This window comes from Gopherus flavomarginatus, chromosome 9 (assembly GCF_025201925.1).
Source record: "Gopherus flavomarginatus isolate rGopFla2 chromosome 9, rGopFla2.mat.asm, whole genome shotgun sequence".
NCBI lineage: Eukaryota > Metazoa > Chordata > Testudines > Testudinidae > Gopherus > Gopherus flavomarginatus.
In genome coordinates, this window is record NC_066625.1 from 86,602,976 (window position 1) to 86,623,705 (window position 20,730).

Consider the following 20,730-nt stretch of genomic DNA (forward strand, 5'->3'; position numbering starts at 1 on the left):
CTTAATTCAGTTTAGTTTAATTCACTTTGGAAACAAATTAAGATAAACTGAATTAAGGCTACTTTAATTCTGAATAAGCATGTTCAATTAGGGGCTTAATGCGGTTTAACTAATCCACTTTAAATTAATAAATTTAGTTGATTTGGACTAAAAAAGAAATTAGAAAAGCAAAAGAAACAACACATTTACTAACAAATAGGATAATAGTTACAGAAGTTATACGAAAATTATCTTTAAAATGTAGCAATTGTTATGAAATGTCTCAATTATGGTCAATAGTCACTAGTCAGTAACCTGCTGAAAGACACCACTCCCAATCCTGGAGAACTCCCACATGCCCTTGACAGAATTATCTTTCCTCTTCTGTATATGTTACAGATATGGGAACACCCTGGCAATAACAAACTACAGCAGCAGAGTGTATTCCATTAAATGCAGCCTGAAGCCAGGATGCTAAATTAATGCTACTCACAAAAATGTCATAAGAAAACTCGATAAGGATTTTTCCAAGTGTTATAATCATTTACTGTGCTAGCTGAAGAATTCCATACAAGATACCCAAGACATTTGATAGCAAGCCTATTAGGAAATATACACAGGTAAAAGTAGATTATTAATAAAAGAATTAGATGTAAAACAGCTACAACAGGAAGGAGGCCTATGATTTATGGGAACCGTATATAATTGTTGCTGCCTAGGAGTGTAAAGAATAATGATACAGATAAATGTTCTCATTATACATCAGAGGGCCTGTACTAAAACAACTTTTTAAAATTAATAAATTAGAAAAGCTGCAAGTGCTGAGGTAAAATTGATGAAAAGAATTCAACCCAATGTTAGCAAAGATCAAATGGATCTTATGTTTACTGTATAAAAATAAAAAGTAATTAATTGATACTATTCAGTTTCTTATGGTGCTCATATTCAGTTCCTAAATAATTATATAAAATATCATAGATCCTATGAAAACTAAACTACCATTTAAGGAATGTGGTATTGTCCTGGTGAACTGTAGGAAGAACAACTCCTCCTCAAATTATTAGGACTATCGTATTTCTTAATCTGGGCCAAAACTTTCAAAATGTATATGTATGTGCATGTACAAATCACGACCTGCATGCATGCACAGGGCATTGCAGATGCACTTTTGAATACTTGGGCTACCTAGGTATTCACTTTACCTGACTTTCCACTTCAACACTGGTGGAAAGTGACCCTAGAGTAACAATCACACTAGGGCACCAGAAAACAGACGTGGAACAGAAAAGAAAAAGGAGAAATGGAACTAATTTATAATGAAGCTATATCAAGCTTATTACAAGTATATACAAATATATTACTCTATCTATAGTACCTGTTGAAGTGAGCAATGGAAAAAGATAAATCAAGTACTACGAACATACTAAACCCACACTTACTTTATTTACACAATCATCAAAAAATACAAGGCTTGCATCCTTATCACTAACAAAGGAACATTCTTCAATGAAGCGAATAAACATTTGTGTTTTGGTCATTGATGTGTAGAATTTTTGATGTGATCGATCTCGACTTTTTAAGAACCCTACAAAACAAAGTATATGCACGTAAGAACACTGAAGCAAAGGAAACAGCACATATTTCACTAACGAATAGGATAATGGTTGCAGAAGCTATACAAAAATTTAAGAACTAGCAATTGTTATAAAATGTCTTTATTATTGTACTAACAAATACTATCTACTAGACACCTTTTCAATACTTTTTTTTAAAACCTTTTCAGTACGGTTTTGCCAGTGGCATCATATCATTTTTGCCCACTACCATTACATAGTCTTTTGATTTTTTCCATTCAGCATAGTAACATGAAAATGGTTTCTTCTTCATTATCACTCCAGTGAAAAATAGTTTTTGCATATTTTATTAGCTTATGATTAAAATCAAGAATATGAACCTTTACCTTGTAGTTCAAACAGGGAACTTGCATCTGTTGCTCTCTCAGAAGGTGCCTGTGTTATTGGCCTTAGGTACGACCTATAACCTTTTAATAATGAAGCCATGAAACAAAGAAATGCCTCCTGGATCTCCATATCTAACAAATGCAACTTCTTCCCCGAATTAAAATCATAGTCATTCATTGTTAATTCCATTAATGCCTCTTCTCTTGGTCTTTGCTGCACTGTGAACAACAACAGTGTTAAAACACTCCTTTAGATCAAAAAAATTCTCAGTGTTGACCAAAGCTATGATTTCCTTCTTATCTTATTGGGTGATAAGTGAATCCAATATTATAATAGTCTATACCGGATATAAATAGAATAGTGAAGTATGATGATTAATTCAGTGTGACAGCACACAAATCACTAGTCTGTGGGTTTTACAAGAGGCAGAGAGACAAACACATTTACCTTTTCAGTACAGTTACTATGGCAAAAAAGACGGAATTGGTATGGACACTGTTTAGTGACATGCTAATAAAAAGGGTAGTTTATGGAATCTGTTGAAATGTATACAGTTAGTTGGCAAAATAAATGAATTTTTAAGAATATGTTAATCACACATGTGGGATGTATATATATTTTAGAATGCCTTCTTTCCCAAAGTGCCAGCAAGAGGTTTATTGACACTATATATACACACACAAAACCAGTGAAATGCATATGGCAACCATCAGGAGCACAGTACAGTGCACAATGAGGGTAGGGAGAAATGGGGGCACTTTGGTAAAGGAAACTAGTACAAATCCCTACTCTTATGAAAGATGCTTTTATACAAAGCCATTAGGATCCTGATTCCCAAGGCTTCTCTGCTTTTCTCTCTCCCCCACTCACACAGAGTGGTAACATGCTAATGGTGCCCTTTTGGAACAGAAATATGGTTTCATTATTGTGTTCCACTGTCCCAACACATTATGGTTGCAGCTATAGCCTCCATTAGAAACCATGCTTACATGAATTTAGATTTTGGTGACAATTCAAGAAGGAATCCATTTTATTCTATATTATATAGACTGTGTGCATATTTTAGAAATTGCTAAAAAAAAGCCTTTTCCAACTGTAAGATTATATGTAGCTATTAGGAAACTATATGATCTTCACAATAGTTTAATCTTAAATAATACATATCGCCATTTATGCAGCATGCTGTTTTTAGTATGTCTGAACAATAGAAAACATTATTAATTTCTGATATCCTCAGTGGTCAAGATTGTTAAAAATGGGTGCCTAACATTAGGAACTTAATATTATATTTAGGCCCGAAAGTAAGTGGCCTGATTTTCAGAAGTGCGGAGCACCCACCCTAACTTTAGATGCCCATTTTTTAAGATTTTGGCTAAGGTATATTAACTTCTACAACATATTAAACATGCCTGCTTTGGACCGACTCCATCCCCTTCCTATTCTAATCCATGCCTTAACCACTTGCTATCTCTGCCAGTGCAATTTAGTCTTGTATGACTTTCAGCCACTTTTGCTTTTTAAGGCCCTCATCCAAAGCCCATTAAAGTCAACTGAAAAACCTCCCATTGACTTTAATGGGATTTGGATCTGGTTTTAATTGTCAGGAACTTCAAAATGCTGCTAAGATTTCCCTCTCACTTCATGGAACAGGGACATATTACCTCCACCCTCCGTCACATCACCTGGTTTCCTAACAGTCCCAATTAAAAAATTTCCTTCCTGATTTTCAAAACTATGGATTTGGTACATATTACTGCTCTAACCTCATCTCCTGCTTGGGCACATCAGTCCTCTAAAAATGGTAGTTTTCGAAGAACATAACATAGCTACCACAGATCCCAGCAGCAAAGCTTTATGCAGTCCCACTCATGACCCTTGGCACTGGTTGCATGGGAGAAGAGTGGCAACAGTGTACACTGGATTTCAGCTATTCTAGTTTCACCACCACCCCCCTCACAACATAAGCCCTAGCACAACCCTCAGGCTGCCCTGTCTACACCAGGGGCTGAGCAGCTACCCCAAGAATACAAAAACATTTAAATGTCTCAGTAAAACTATGCACAGGAATGGCACAATGGAGAATCAGGATGGTAAGCACTATTAGCTTGTGTGCCCCAAACTACCTCAACTGTCAGATAAAGGCATGAGGACAATTTGGGTAGTCTGTAATGCACAATCTGTCAAGAGCTTTACAGTTCTTGTTCTACTTTTTGCTCGTCTGCCTCCCCTCCTCACGATTCTTCACTTAAGAGATGTCCCTTCCCTAGTGCTTCATCTCTATGGACGTTTCCCCACCCCAAAAGCCAGTTATAGTAGAACCTCAAAGATATGAACACCAGAGTTATGGACTGACTGGTCAGCCGGACATCGTGTGAAACTGGAAGTAACCAGATAGCAGCAGAGACCCCCTCAAAAAGCAAATACTGTACTGTGCCTCTATTGCATCTTAAAGGTAGGCACATCTGGGTTGCCTGTCCCCACCCCACCCACACGCACAGGGCAGCCACTTACAGCAAGACGCTGGAACTGCCAGCCCAAGGCAGCCAGAGTAGGAGTAGCACTGGGGTCTGTACCGCTTTCACCCCTTCCGCCCACCCCCCGCCAGGAAGGAGATGGGCTGTTTTTAACCCCCGCCCCCCCAAATCTCCCAGGAGGGGGACATGCTGTTTTTTCTCTCTCTCTCTCTCTCTCTCTCTCACTTCCCCACCCCTTCCAGGGGGATAGTCTTGCAAACTCATGTTGGCATTGAGTAGGGAGCTCAGCTGCTGCTGAAACCTGGCTTGGAGTGTCAGCTGCTGGATCCAGAGCCCGAACCTGTGCTTTGTTCAGAGTTACGAACATTTCAGAACTACCTCCATTCCAAGGTGTCTGGAAGTCTGAGGTTTTACTGTGATTATTTCTAATCTTTAAAATTTATGCAAAACTTCTCCTTTTTGTAAAACATTGTGATATTTATTGTGACGGATGCCTTCAGCAAACTGTAGTGTAACTAAAATCTACCAATCTGTTAACATTAGCTACAATGCACCACAGTCAGTGAAAATCTTGTTTTATACTTCCCCCACTCACATTCTGCCAGTTGTTGATATAAGTTATTTAAAGTGTTCATTAGATTTTTGCAAGGTTTCTTTGGTAAGATCTTCCATGAAATAGTTTTCTTATCTCCAGTTCTAGAAAGGGAAGAAGAAAAGTATTAACGTTCAGAGACCATCTTTTTGTTCTATGTTTGTACAGCAACTAGCTCAATAGGGTCCTGGTCCACAACTAGGTGCTATGGGAATACAAATAAATTAATAAAAATAATAACGGAAAATATATTTCTACACAGGGTCATATCCAGACGGATGTAATCCTAGGTGTATAAATGAAAACGGGTGTGCATTCACAATTCACAATATGAAGAACGGTCTTTTGAGCAAGGAAGAGAAAAGTAGGCATTTAATTTACGGTATGGAGATGTGGTCACGTAGTCATCCAACTGGTTATCCACACATTCTGATGATGACTGCAGCCAAACCCAAGAGTGATGGGAGAAATTATGATTTAAAAAGATGGAAACAGTAATGCATTTTGGAGCACATGAAAACAGAGTATTAGTAACAATACCTAATGCCAACCATAGTGTGGGCAGAGATTAAATATATTTTCACAGAAATTTTCTGCTGGGGCACCTCAATATTCTTGTTATTTTACTCCTAGGTCATTGTAGTACAGACTGCCAATGATGCATAGTAGGGCTTAAACATTTTACTTCAACCGATCTAGCTCAAGGACTGCGCCCACAAACCATGGCAAAAAACAAATGAATGAAAAAACCTTGCTTGCCATGCCCCATTAGTAGCCACAACCTTTGCAGTTTAAAGAGGTAAAAAGGTTGCATACTATTTATCGCGCTCTGTATTTATCAACTTTCTATTTGATAAAGTTTAAAAATGGTTTCGCTGCACAGAACAGGAATGGTTTAAATATTATTAAATATGGCAATTGTATATTGTATTTTCTAAATTATGGTGACTTAGATTTAGAAGGTGGAGATGACTGGAATTACACAATGACTTGGATAAATTAATACATGAGGGGAAAGCCACTTTACTGGAGAGCTGAGGTAGATGTGACCGCAGACAACATACCGTTGAGGTGATATAAAAGTTGCACTGTTTCACTGTTAACAGAGGGCAGTGGCAAGTCTTTTAGACCATAACAAAGACACAAAACCACAAAAATCTCAACCATTTGTTCATCAGCTTTTTGCCAAAACAGTTTATGTACATGATATCCACACACTTCACATGCTCAAAAAAATGCATCTGAAACTAGTAATTGCCAGAAGACAGCAATACCAAGAAGCAGAAGATAAGAAGGTGAATCAACAAGCCTGAAAATAAAGAAAACTTAAAATATTAACATAAAAAGACAGCAGTGGGAAAGAAATGCTGCTTTCTATGGAACCCTTCCTCCCCACTCAAAAAAGGAAAGAAAAACCCCACAACAGAAAAAACAGATCATCACAGTCCATTCTCAACTGACTGCCAAAAATGCAGAGTAGAGGAGAGTTGTACAAAATATCTGAGATCACCATAGGTGCCTTAACACAATCTTTATTCACAAAGATTTTTTTTTTAAATTATGGCCATAAACGTGCACTCAAAAATTAGACAAAATTAGACAGATAACCATTCCAAAATTATTAATGATAAATTAAAAACAAAGAAAGGTTAATGAACTCACCAGCTTCTTTAGTTAAAAAATAAATGAGAATGATACTGATAAGGAAAGCTATCAGTTGGACAACATCAAAATAAACTTGAATCAGACTTTTGGTATAAAAAAAGACTGTTCTTAAAATGTATGAGCTACATATATATTTAACTGATCTTGACAAATACTGCTTCCTTCTGATTTTTGTTGCCTTAAAACTTTTATGTTATATAAAAGTTATATAAAATTGTATTAAGTACACAATAGTTCCAAAGGTCTTTTTAGAGTAACTTAGTATTAGTTTGTTTTAATGATGATTTAGTTGGGGATTGGTCCTGCTTTGAGCAAGGGGTTCGACTAGATGACCTCCTGAGGTCCCTTCCAAACACTGATATTCTATTATTCTAATTCTGAATCATTTTATTCAAATTCTATCCTTCAAATGGAATCTCTCAGGTTTTTGCCATAGGAAATAAAACATATATCACAACTATACAAGAAAATCAGTAATAAATACTTACTGAGAAATGGTGTTGGTATCTAGGTCAACACAGCTAACATCTGGTGGGGGATCATACAGATCAAAGTATCTTGAATCAATTCCTACTATGAACGGACATGGTGCGCTTAACACATCTGCCAGTGCCAAGGGGCAAAGAGGAATGTATGGGCATGGCCAGTGGAAAGGAAATATCATCTTTAAAAAACAAAACATAATATTCAACTAACATTTACAGAAGGATACAATGTCAGACTATTTTCCACATTATAAAAACAGTTAATATGAAAAGTAACAGCATATGATTGAAATCGTAAACTCTAATGTTAAATAGCTGTTATCAATTAAAAAGGCAATTTAATTTTTCATAATTTTTAGTTTACTTAATCTGTAAAAACAGAAATCTTTTGCATACTAACCATTTCTCAGTAGAGGCACTAACACTGGTCTGTGAGAAGGAGGACATAAAAATAATATACATCTACAAGCCCTCTGAGGGTAGAAACAAAGAATATAGGCCTACTGGGGGGCCATTTAGGAAATTAAAGAGTTCCTGCATTTAGTGCCTACATACAATAGGGACTGGCAAAATATTGCAAATAAGCAAAAGCCAAAGATTGGGGTTAAATGTGTTGAGAGTAGAATTTAACCCTATTACTTCTGTTGTATCTCAGAGGGGAAATCTGGTCCCTATTTTCTAAATAACACTCAAATCCAGAAGTAGTACTATACATTTGTTTTACAGTTTATTTGAACAATATTCTTTTTCATTAAAAAAACAGGATTAGGAAGAGATAATGCTACTTACTGAGACTAACGCCTCTGTCACACTAGTAAGGACAGACGGTCGTAAGGAATGGATGAGAATTTTATGTTCTGTTACAGCAAATACAAGTAGAGTAACTGCATTCTCGGGCCCTAGGTTCTGAAGCAGTGTAGAAAACTTGCCACCACTGTTACAAAATATAAAACATTGGTGAATATCAAACTATTAGGCAGAAAATTATTATAATTTACTACACTGAAAATATGAACAAATACAAAGAATTCATAACTGAATTTAAGCTAGGGTGTTGTAAACACACTGCAAACTTAGGTTTTCCATTTTTTGCATTCTTGTTAAGAAGAAAAACTCGGCAATTTCATTTAGTTTCACTATCCAGTAAAAAAACCCACCTACTTATCCTACAGTAATTGTAGCTGAGATTTTGTAGTCAGTGTGGATCCCACTGTAAGGGTACATACACTTCAAACAAATGAGAATGGAATCTTTTGAATACTCATGTCAGTCAAGGCCACACATGCATCTTGTGCTCCTATGGAAGGGCATAAAGGGTGGGGCATCCACAACGCCACTCTCAGTTCCCTCATGATTCAAAGTTGTTGCTGCTGAGGACTCCATGAAGTGGGGATGAAGGACTGTTCAGAGGATTTGCACTGACAACATCATCTCGAAAAACCAGTTGTTGGGTAAGTAACTTTCCTTTCTTCAAACGTGTCAGCGTACATCCCAACCTAGGCGATTAGCAAGCAGTATCCTCACTGGCTGGTGGTAACGAGGAGTTTCAGCTGAATCTAATAATGATTGAAGCACCACTATTCCAAACTTGGCATCGGCGCTACCACTAAGTCAAGGGCATAATGTTTGACTAAGGTCAGTGGCTTACTCCCTATTGCTGCCTTGCAGATCTCAGGGTATGTCTACACTACCCGCCAGATTGGCAGGCAGCAATTGATCCAGCGGGGATCGATTTATCATATCTAGTCTAGACGTGATAAATCGACCCCCTGAGTGCTCTCCCATCGACTTCTGTACTCTGGCACCGCAAAAGGTGCAGGCAGAGTCAATAGAGAGTGGCAGCAATTGACTCACTGCGGTGAAGACACCACGGTAAGTCCATCTAATTACATCGACTTCAACTATGTTATTCACATAGCTGAATTTGCGTAACTTCGATTGATTTCCCCTCCCCCACCCCCTAGTGTAGACTAGGGCTCAGATACTGGCACATTCCTGAAGCAGGATGATCCTGCTGCCTGTTCCAGTGGTATGCACCTAGACGTTTGGAGGAAGAGATTTGCCAGCTGAAGATGAAAATGCATCATGTGATCCATGTAGAGATTCTCTGTGACAAGATAACTTGACCTTTTACAAAGCTGGAAATGGCCACAAAGAGATGAGGAAACAGTCTGAAAGGCCTGGTCCTGTCAGTGTAATAGAGTAGAGCCTGGGGAAATGCAGTGTGTGTAGCTTCTGTTCCTTCCTGTAACCACACTTGACACAGAAGAAGATAAGCAGATAAATCAACTGGTTCAGGTGGAATTCTGAAATTTGGGATGGTGACAAGAATGGAACTCCTTTCATGCTTTCTCAGGATCTATCCACCCTCTCAGCTTTTGCAGGACTTGAGGTGGGACTGTGACCTCTTGTTCATGCGCTGTCTGGACAGGGAGTACACTGACCTAGACAAATTAGAGGACTGGGCCAAAAGAAACCAGATGAGGTTCAACAAGGACAAGTGCAGAGTCCTGCACTTAGTATGGAAGAATCCCATTCACTGTTACAGACTAGGGACAGAAAAGCTAGGAAGCAGTTCTGCAGAAAAGGATCTAGAGGTTACAGTGGACAAGAAGCTGGATATGAATCAGTGTGCCCTTGTTGCCAAGAAGGCTAATGGCATTTTGGGCTGTATAAGTTGGGGCACTGCCAGCAGATCAAGGGATGTGATCATTCCCTTCTATTCAACATTGGTGAGGCCTCATCTGGAGTGCTGTGTCTAGTTTTGGGCCCCACACTACAAGAAGGATGTGGAAAAATTGGAAAGAGTCCAGTGAAGGGCAACAACAATGATTAGGGGGCTGGAGTACATGATTTATGAGCAGAGGCTGACGGAACTGGGATTATTTAGTCTGGAGACGAGAAGAATGAGGCGGGATTTTATAGCTGCTTTCAACTACCTGAAAGGGGGTTCCAAAGAGGATGGATCTAGACTGTTCTCAGAGGTACCTGATGACAGAACAAGGAGTAATGGTCTCAAGTTGCAGTGGGGGAGGTTTAGGTTGGATATTAGGAAAAACTTCTTCACTAGGAGCGTGGTGAAGCACTGGAATGGATTACCTAGGGAGGTGGTGGAATCTCCTTCCTTAGAGGTTTTTAAGGTCAGGCTTGACAAAGCCACGTCTGGGATGATTTAGTTTGGAATTGGTCCTGCTTTGAGCAGGGGGTTGGACTAGATACCTCCTGAGGATCCTTCCAACCCTGATATTCTATGATTCTATGACCTAGCCAGAGTTCATGAGCAACAGGCAAAGTTTGACAGAGTTTAGAGAAGAGACTTTTAGCTCCCAATATTTGCTAAATGAGAAGAAGAAAGGGGGTCTTCACCTTATCCTATCTAGATAACAAAAGTCTGAACCAAGGTGGGCATAAAAATACTCAAGTTTTCTGCAGGACTTGATACCACTTTTTTACTCTCTTGGCTGCAGCCAAGGTAGTGACAGGTGTTTGCTACAGAGCTTCAGTGGGGTCACACAGTCCTTCATTTATCAAAAGGGCAATTCTGGACAGGCCCAATGTCATCAGTGTATCAAGCAGCTTATGAATTTTTTTTTTAGATAACTGATGTGCCTATTTCTAGAATGTCCACGGTTCACATAAGCAGACATTGGAATGTCTTAAAATCATCTGGCTCTGGAGCAAGGTCTTTGAGAGGCATGGCAGGATGGCACTGCTCCTCTGGTCTCATGTTGAGCAGTTCTTGGCATTCTTCCTAGCTCGGTGCCAATGATCTGGCCACGGATGACACTGGGAGTGCAATCTCCTCTTCCTGGAATGGGCCAGGAATCAGCTCCTGAAAATGTGCAAAGGAGAATCCCAGTAAGCCCAATACAGCCATGATGCATGCCATCAGACTAGCTTGTGTTTCACAGTCTTGGTGTGGTTGTGGTGGTGTCCTGTGAGGAGAACCGTTCGGTCTTTCCATAATCTCAGGAGAGAGCTGGTTCCCTGCTTGCGGAAGGTAAGAATGTATATCCTGGTGACGGGGAGGAAGAACAGATTTCCTCTAAGGGTGGCATTGAAAAATATGGTGCTCTCAGTAGCAGAGTCCACATCAGTGCTGGTTGTTGCCTTGGTGCTGGGGTCATTTCTGACACTGGTCCTGATTCCTCAAAGGATGCACCAGCAGTACCATCAGCAACAATGCTGCTGGGGGCAATGCTGATGGTTATACCATCACAAGTGGAGTTTTGTGGATTATGTGATAGCTTGTCACTAGCCCTAGGTTCAGTGTGGGGTTTCACAAGTTTTTTCCAGGGAGGCTTTATGTGGCCTTTCCCTATGGGAAGATATCAACCTCCGCCTACGGTCTCTGCCATGATTTCTGTCAGTGGTAAGCTTCAGTACCAGCAGTATCGGCATCAGTGCCAATGGCGCTGGCTTCAGTGTCACTTTTTTTCTGTGCTGGCTTTGAGCACTGCATGTCTACCGAAGGGGGGCACTCGTGGATGTAATTTTCTCCAGTACATGATTAGATTTGGTACCTGACTCCTCAAGGTCCGAAGACCCTCTCATAGACTGCTCTAGCAAGCAGCACTTCAGTTGAGCTTCGCAGGACTTGAGATCTTGGAAGAAAAGTACTGGCATACCAAGCATCTGTCTGGTATATGGCTCTCACCCAAGCAGAAGAGACATCTGATATGTACATTTGTTAACAGGGTTAGTCCATCACAGAAAGGATAGGTTGAAGACTGAGGACTTAGAATTCATCACGAGGTTGAAGTGGATGAACCATCACCCTACACAGATGGAGGGAGGTGGTCTAACTGCCAAAAATAAGTCCTGATGGGTCATGTTAGTTTGTTATAGTTTCCTAGAGCAAACAGGTGAGAGTTCGGAAGATTTCTGAAGAGTTTAGCCAGAATGAATGACAAGTGGTTGAATATTCACTAAGTTCCATCTCCATCAGTGGCAGCAAGAGGTAACAGAGGGAGGGCCAAGGCTGCACTGCTTTTTATGCCCAGATATGGACACATGATGAAGCACAGGGCAAATGTGGGCCCTGACACACAAGGCTATTCAAAAGATTCTTATCTCATGCACATGAGGCACGTGCACACCTACAGTGGGATCCACACTGACACATACTCAAAGGATGTACAATTATTTCACTAAAAAGCTGAAACAATAAAAGCTGCTTTACATACAATAGTCTTATTTAATTGAATATGAATCTAACTAATGTCTTCAGCTCTCTACCAAGTTTTGCGTAGGCAAAATGTTTAAGAGATTATTGGTCAAAAAGGAAAAGCTGGGATTGCAACGGACACATCAGACAGGAAGACTTTTGAATTTTGGCTCTATTAAATATTATAAAGAGAAACCAAACAAGAATGCCACAGAAAATTCAATGGGCAAAAAAGTTAACTTTCCGAATTCTTTTCAGACTGATTGGCCACCTACTTTTTGACTAAACCAGGAACTTATGCCTGATATTAAGCCCATTTAAGAACTTTATCCTGACTATGGAGTCACTACCAAGGATTTCCATAATTTAAAATTTTCATGAGGTTACTGCAGTAGCAAGTGAGATTTTAAAAAGATATGGCAAACTATCCTGAGAGAAGGATTAAATATGAAGTACCAAAATATATATAACCTTTTTGTTATTGTTGCAAGTGACTTACAGTACTTCAGATATAGTTGTAAAATATAAAGATTCATGCCTTTATAAAACAGCCGATTGGTTTAGAAAGAAAGAAAGATCAATTCACTTCCAGATACAATTACAAAATATAGTAGACTGTTAAAATTACTTCATATTTTGAAGCTTTAAAGCTTCATGTCACTAATAGATCAAGGTATGTTTCACAATTAAACAGAACTGTTGTTCTACTTGCCTCAGGGGTAGAGGTGATGACACCGGCTGACTAAGAATGAGGTTATCATGTGGTGATAGCTATTAAAAAAAATTCATATATACTTTTTATTCTGAGCCTTAAAAAATAATTAACAGAAATTGCACAACAGTCAGTCAATTATAATTTGAACATTTAAAAAAAGTCTACATTAAACATTATGTAGCTCAGGCATATGTAAAATAATGAAGCAATAAAATGCAAAATCATCATTCATTTATTATATTTTACTTATAGATAAGTGATAGGTGACACTTTTTCTCCTCCTCCTGCACTTTAACAGAAAGATGATCCATCACATTACCTATCTTAAAAAAGGAATTAAAACATTGTATAACAACTCAATGAAAGTTTATTAACACTCCAATTAATTAATATTCTGGGTTCAGTGAGGAGCCACAGCTCAGATACCACAAGATTGTTTTCAAAGTAACATCTTCTCTGTAAGAAAAGAGAACCAGATCTTCAGCTACTGTAAATCAGTTCAACTCCATTTATTTTATCGGAACTAAGACAGATTATACCAGTTGAGGATCTGGCACAGGAATTTATTAATACATTTATCCTCTTTTCAAAGACTTCAACAATGGCATCAAGAGAGGCCATGTGTACTCAAAATGAAGATAGGAAGATTATTTTTGTTTTTACATTACACTTCATGGTTTTATATATAGGGTATCTTTCAGTAATCAAACTCAGGAACTATACTGCCAGAAAAGAACAATTACATACCTACAGTAACTGTAGATCTTCGAGATGTTGTAGTCAGTGTGGATACCACTGTAGGTGCACATGCAAACAAAATCAGAATTTGTTTTGCACAGCACAGTCCATTGGGACAGGCACATGGTCTATGCCTCCTCATGTTCTCATGCAAGGGTATAAACGGCAGAGTGGCTACAACCTTGCCTCAGTTCCTTCACAAATCAAAGACTAATTAAGGACTCCTAAAGTGAAAAGGAGGGGCAGGTCACAAGATCCACATTGACTACTTATCAAAGAACCACAGTTACTGTAAGGCAAGTAACTATTTTTCCTTTTTTGAGTATGTGTCAGTGTGGATCCCATTGTAGGTGACAGGCAAGCAATATCCCCTCTAGATGACGGGAATATCAGCTGACTCAGTCAAACAATGATTGAAGTACTGCTCTCCCAAACTTGGCATCCCATGTCAGGGGCACAGGGTTTCTCACAAGCCAGTGGTTTACTCCACATGCGCAGCCCTGCAGATCTCAGAGATCTGAATGTTTTTGAGGCAGGCGGTAGATACAAATTGTGCTGTGGTACTATGTATCTTGATATTCAAAGGGAGAAGCTTGCAACCCAGCTGGTAGCAGATGAAAATGTACTGTGTGATCCATTTGGAAATTCGCTGTACGGAGATAAGTTGGCTTTTAAATGGACCAGAAATGGCAACGAAGAGCAGAGAGACCAATGAAAAGGCTTGGTCCATTTAAGCTAATACATCAAAGACCTGGATACATGCAAGTTATGCAGTTTCTTCATTCCGGCATCAAGCGTGAGAAGAAGGCTAGCAAGGAAGTCACCTGGTTCAGGTGAAAATCCAAGACCACTTTGGAGACAAAACTGGGGTGCGGTCTCAACACCACTGTCTCTATGGAAGGATGTATAAGACAGTTCTGCCATGAAAGTCTGGAGCCCACTGACTGAGCTAAGGTGATGGCAAGAAGACCACTTTGATAGTAAGGTGGTATACGAAACAATATGACAGTGGCCCAAATGGAGGCTCTATGAGTTTCAGAAGGACAATATTAATGTCTCATGAGGGAACCAAGTCTTGGACTAGAAATTAAAATATGGAGGCAGCCCCTAAGGAATTTTGATAACCATTGGGTGTGAAAAAACTGAGTGAGAACACACGAGTGCATACCATGTTGACATTGCTGTAAGGTGGATCTTGAGATAATTGAATGCCAAGACCGCTTGTTTCAGGAATAGCTCAGCTCTGTCTAGGTGGACCGAGAAGGAGAGCAGTTGTGTGGTGTAGGCTCCTGCCGAGAAGCTGCTGGGTCCCCACATGGCCAGGCCCGGGCCCCACTGCCAAGCCACCACAGGCCCTTCAACCATGGAGGATGGCAATGACAAACCCCAACTGAGAGAGGAAGACCTCCAAATCATGACGAGAGAGGACACTTGGAGGGAACTCAGCAGTCAACCAATGGCACCAGCAGAGGAACCAAAGTCAGAGTAGGAAATAGCCCAGGGAGCAAGCATAGGGGTGCCCACCCCATATGCCACACATTTTGAATTATTGTTTCATTGGACCCTGGGTGAGAACCCAGTGGAGCAGGGACGGTCCGGGTTCCCCTAACCCTGGCCATTGACCCTTGCCACTGGATGTCATGGACACAGACACTCACTCCTAGGCGGTACTGCTGGGCATGGACACCAAAACACTCTCCCCCTCCCTCGATAGATGGCCAAAGGAAAAAATCTCTTCTACTTTAAGTATACGTCTTCTTAGTGGAGGATTTTCTGCTTTGTATGAGGAGATTAGAATTTGATTCTGACGTCTGGGCAGGTCAGGAGCTGAATGGGAGGCCACGTGAACAGCTGCAGCAGGACCAACAGATAAAATTGCCTCAGCCAGCAAGGGACTATTATGACAACTGTAGCTTTGTCCCTCCTGAATCCTGGACATTATCCTGGGGACCAGGGAAATTGGTGGAAAAACAGGAATCCTCAAGACCACTCATGGAGAAAAGGCCTGGGAGGGAACATAATATTTACCTTTGGCTCTTCTTGAGGTGGGAGAAAGGGATAAAGAGTCTGCCATATTTACTTAACAGGCTCTAAAACTGCGTTATCAATGGCCTGGTAGTAGCCAAAATGTCATTGAGGCAATGGGAAGACTCCATAACCACCTCCATATGGATCCCCAAACCTGAGGCAATCCTCTTCAATAGCTCTTGTTGTGCTCCACAGAATCATAGAATATCAGGGTTGGAAGGGAACTCAGGAGGTCATCTAAAACTCCCTGCTCAAACAGGACCAATCCCAAGACAGATTTCTGCCCCAGATCCCTAAATGGCCCCCTCAAGGATTGAGCTCACAACCCTGGGTTTAGCAGGCCAATGCTCAAACCACTGAGCTATCCCTCGCCCACAATCAGCTGGAGGTGGTGAGATGCCTCCCAAGGAAACTGCCTCAACAGGGGAGGAAGACAATGAAGTCAGCACAGTTTGAAGCTGTCCTTCCTCCGTTAGCTGTTCAGCAGGCTTCTCTTGAACCACTTCTTCCTGCTGAGTGCAGGCCCAGTATCGGACTCACAGACAGATGGCGCCTGGTGAGTACAGTCTCCTGCTCTCACAGAGCAGGAATAACTTGTGTAGGACCTGGAAACAGAGAAATCCCCCCAGTTTCCAAAAGGCCACTGGACAGGTGTCAGGTCCAAGGGACTCCCTGGCCACATGCCTGATCTGATTCCAGCTGCAGGATCTCAAGGTAACCCTGGATAGAAACACCTAGAGGTAAAATAGTGCAGCTCCAGGGTTTGGAAACCTAGGTGCCAACATGAGATGCCAACTTCAGATTCAAGCTTTCCCTTTGATGGTGCTGACGGGTGTGAAACCTGAAGCACAGGAAGTTGCTGTAGTACCAACTACTGAACTGATGATACCGGTGTCCTTCAGTCGTTGGTAGCAAGAGCACAGTATCCTGCTCTGCCAGGGATATCAGTACTGACAGAGTCAGCAGATTTCTTGCTGCCACAAATGCCTCAAGTATGGTTGACACCAAGACAGTCTTGGGTTGTTTTAGTACCACAGAGGAAGAAAGCTCCACTTTAGTCTCCAGAGTCAACAGTGCCAGTTTCTGCACTACCTCATAAGACAAGTACTTGGATTTTGGCTGCACTGTACTCTTATCCACATGTGTAATGGATTTAGGTATCTGCAATCTTCCTCTCTCGGAGCTTCTTATGTTCCAGAGAAAAAGAGTAGTGCCAGGTGTCAGGCTGCATAGGAGGAGCATTCCTAACAGAAGTGCCAAGTCATGGCAGCTATGCTCTGACGGAGGTCTCAAGGCCACCCCCATGGAAAATCTTCAGCCTGACTTCTTCTTCGGCCCAAAGTCTTTGTAAATTGGCAACGATCCTGAATGAGTTTCCCTCAAACACTTTAAGCAGTCGGAGCACAGGTCACTCAGGGGCATTGGCCTAGAACAAAAGATGCAGGGCTTGAAGCCCAGTGACTGAGGCATCCCTTGCTACCATGAAACAGAAAAGTGAGATCTGGGGGACCGAAAACGAAAACTAATCTTACACTTACTAAGTAACTACAAAACTAGATAACTATTTACAAGAAATTTACAATTTACACTGAAAGCACTTGCTGAGGCAAGCCAAGGAATGAGAATGACCATCATGGGTGGTAAGAAGGTACTGAGGGGGTTCTGAGGCAGCTGGGCCCTTTAAACTGGCATGTAAAAGCACAGCATGCTCAAGCCACCCTTAGTGAGTGTGTGCGCACCCAGAGTGAAATGCACATGTGCAATCACTCAAAGAAGAACTTCCAATCTCGCATGCATGAGGTACATGCCTACGTCCACATGGACACATTCAAATAAGAACCTGTAATGCTAAACAGCTACTTAGTCAAAAAAATTAAAATACTCCTTTGGGTTTTAGATTTCCCCCCCACATTGTTAAAGAGATCTTAATTCTACCATTCTTGTTAAATTATGGAATTCCAGGGAGCAAAACTTTACCTAATAAACTAAAAGTATTATAATTGCTATGATTCAAGCATTCCCTCAGAAAAATATTTTAGATTTGAATGCATGTGATGTCATTATGGTACAGTGCTAATCACTGGGTCAGACTGTGTTCTCTGTAACATCAACGGACATCTGGAGTAATTCTATTAAAGTCCTTCATCAGACATCTTGTAAGAATTATCTGGCTATGGACATTAACAGTAATTTCAATAAAAGCTGATTTTGCTACTTGTGCTAAATTGGTATGTGCATGATCTTTTGCCTATATCTATGGTGTTATGTAAATTCATTTAGATGTAATGTGTATGTATGGCTCACACCACACAGGTATTTCTTAAAAGTTTGTTCCAGGATATTTTCATACATTTTGGTTCATTTTTGCTAATTGGGAATATTACTTCAAATGTCTTTCTAAAGATGCTAAATTCTTCTATATGCATTTCTTTACAGATCTTATCTACACTATTTTATCAGGTGTGACTAATGGAAAAAAAAACAGGATTTAAATATACTGGATTTTTAATCAGACTTCAAATATTTATCGTAAAAACTGTCAAGTGTGGAATATACCTCAGGATAACTGTTCTCCAACTCCTCTTCAGAAATATAGTAGCCAAATTAATAAACATTCCCTTAGATATCCTCAAATCTCTTGGCTGAGGTTTCTAAGAATGTTTAGAACAGCATCTAAGGAAGCTGCCTCCATTTTTACTAGACTTTATTCACTGAAGCCAGGTCCAGACTAGAGCTTTAAATCGATTTAAACAGCGTTAAATCAATTTAACGCTGTAACCGTCCACACTACAGGGTACAGAAAATCGATTTTAAGGGCCCTAAAATCGATTTCTGTACTCCAGCTAAACGAGAGGAGTAACCCTAATATCGATTTTTAAAAATCGATTTTAAGCTAGTGTGGACGGAAATCGAAGTTAATGGCCTCCGGGAGGTATCCCCAGTGCACCAGTGGCCGCTCTGCACAGGTAAAGGAACTCTACTGCTGGCCAGGTACACAGGAAAAGCCCCGGGAACTTTTAAATTACATTTCCTGTCTGCCCAGCGTGGAGCTCTCAGCAGCAGAGATAACAATGCAATCTCCTGAGAATAGGAAAAGAGCTCCAGCATGGAACACACAGGAGTTATTGGATCTGATAGCTGTATGGGGAGAAGAGTCAGTACTTTCAGAACTGCGGTCCAGTAGACGAAATGAGAAAACCTTTGAAAAGATTTCTAATGCCATGCGGCAGAGAGGACATAGCAGAGACTCGTTGCAGTGCAGAGTTAAAGTGAAGGAGCTCAGACAGGCGTACCAGAAGACCAAAGCAGCAAAGGGCAGGTCAGGATCTGGCCCCAAAACATGCCGCTTCTACGAGGAGCTTAACGCAATATTAGGGAACTGCGCAACGACAAACCCCCCCTTGTCTGTGGATTCAGAGGTGGGGGTAGTGATCTCTGCCACTGCTGAAGACTTAGAGGACGTCGAAGATGTGGATGAGGAAAAGGAGGAGGATGAGACAGCAGACAGCACAGAGCATTCAATTCCCCCTAACAGCCAGGATCTTTTCCTAACCCTGACAGAAGTACCCTGGCAGCCCTCGCAAGCCAGTAGCCCAGAAAATGAAGCTGTGGAAGCATCCTCTGGTGAGTGCACTTTTTTTAATTAAAAGCATAGCTGGAAAGCAAGCGTTTTTTACTGAGTGATTTGCCATGAGTGCTTGCATGCAGTAGCTGGAATTAGAGTTACTGGAACAGTCTGTTAACATGTTTGGGGATGGAGCGAAAATCCTCCAGGGACATCTCTATGAAGCACTCCTGGAGGAACCCCAAAAGCCTTTGCAGAAGGTTTCTGGGCAGGGCTGCCTTGTTCCGTCCGCCATGAAACGAAACTTTACCACGCCATGCCTGGAGCACATAATCAGGTATCATTGCATGACAAAGCCTAGCAGCGAATGGGCCCGGGGACTGCTGGCATTCAAGAAGCATAATTTCTTTTTCTCTTTCTGTTATCCTCAGGAGAGCGATATCGTTCATGGTCACCTTTTAGAAATTAATGTACTTTAGTAAGGGAACAGAGATGACCATTCTTTCGTTTCTGCTGTATTGCTCCAGTAAATGAAAATCTTTCCTACATTTAGCCCTGTGGGGGATGGTAGAATGCTCAACATTCCCACGGGGCGGTTTCTCCAAGCACTTGGGCAGCATGAATCATCGCTAGTAATTGCCATGGCAGAGGGGGGAAGCGGTGAGGTGGAAGGCGTTAAACCTACCTCCCAGTACAGCAGAGATGCAGATTGTGGGGGGGGCATTCACTATTGCCCTCTGCTGAACCTTTTCCATAGCTTAAGAAAAGAATCCAGTGTTATTCCTTTAAGCACTTTGCCTCAAAGCGTGCAAGCTACCTGATAATAGCAGGGGGTGCAGGGTAATAAAAGCCATTGCACGGTTCACTGCCATTTCACTTACCATTTTCTCCAGACACGGTTTGTGTACTCCCCTGAACTGCGTCTGAGCTGATATCTCAGTCCACAGCCGCGAGCAATAAGTATTAAAAGAATCCTAAGGCGACCTTGTAGTACAGTTACATGTGCTAGGTACGGTGAATAGTGCAGTTCACTGTGAAAGAGTATAACCATTGTTCTGTGAAATGTGTCTCTTATGATTCTTCTATCACTCTTTCCCCCCCACCCCCCACACAGCTGCACATTTCTCCAGCCTCCCTTCTCCTGTCCGACGGGGAGATCAGATAAGGAGGCTAAGGAAGAAGAGGACGCGGGAGGAGATGTTCACAGAAATAATGGCAGTAACCCGTACTGAGAGAGCTCATCAGGGGGACTGGAAACATTTGGTCGCAAAGTACAGGGAGGCTGCCAGTCAACGTGAAGACAGGAGGGACGCTAAAAATGATTTGTGGCGGGAGGAAGATCAGCGTTGGCGGGCAGCAAC

At 41.1% G+C, this 20,730-nt stretch overlaps 1 protein-coding gene across 4 annotated transcripts in view; it reads right to left on the reverse strand.

Moving 5' to 3' along the window:
- The window catches only part of DENND4A (DENN domain containing 4A), a 98,110-nt gene that overhangs the window by 43,467 nt on the left and 33,913 nt on the right, over window positions 1-20,730 (reverse strand). For all 4 annotated transcript variants that reach the window (XM_050967519.1, XM_050967516.1, XM_050967518.1 and 1 more), the window contains 6 exons: window positions 13,036-13,094; window positions 7,946-8,090; window positions 7,160-7,335; window positions 5,010-5,110; window positions 1,940-2,158; window positions 1,419-1,564 (listed from right to left, as the gene is read on the reverse strand). In XM_050967519.1, coding sequence (XP_050823476.1) covers window positions 1,419-1,564; window positions 1,940-2,158; window positions 5,010-5,110; window positions 7,160-7,335; window positions 7,946-8,090; window positions 13,036-13,094 — 846 coding nt within the window. The remainder of the gene's footprint in view (window positions 1-1,418; window positions 1,565-1,939; window positions 2,159-5,009; window positions 5,111-7,159; window positions 7,336-7,945; window positions 8,091-13,035; window positions 13,095-20,730) is intronic.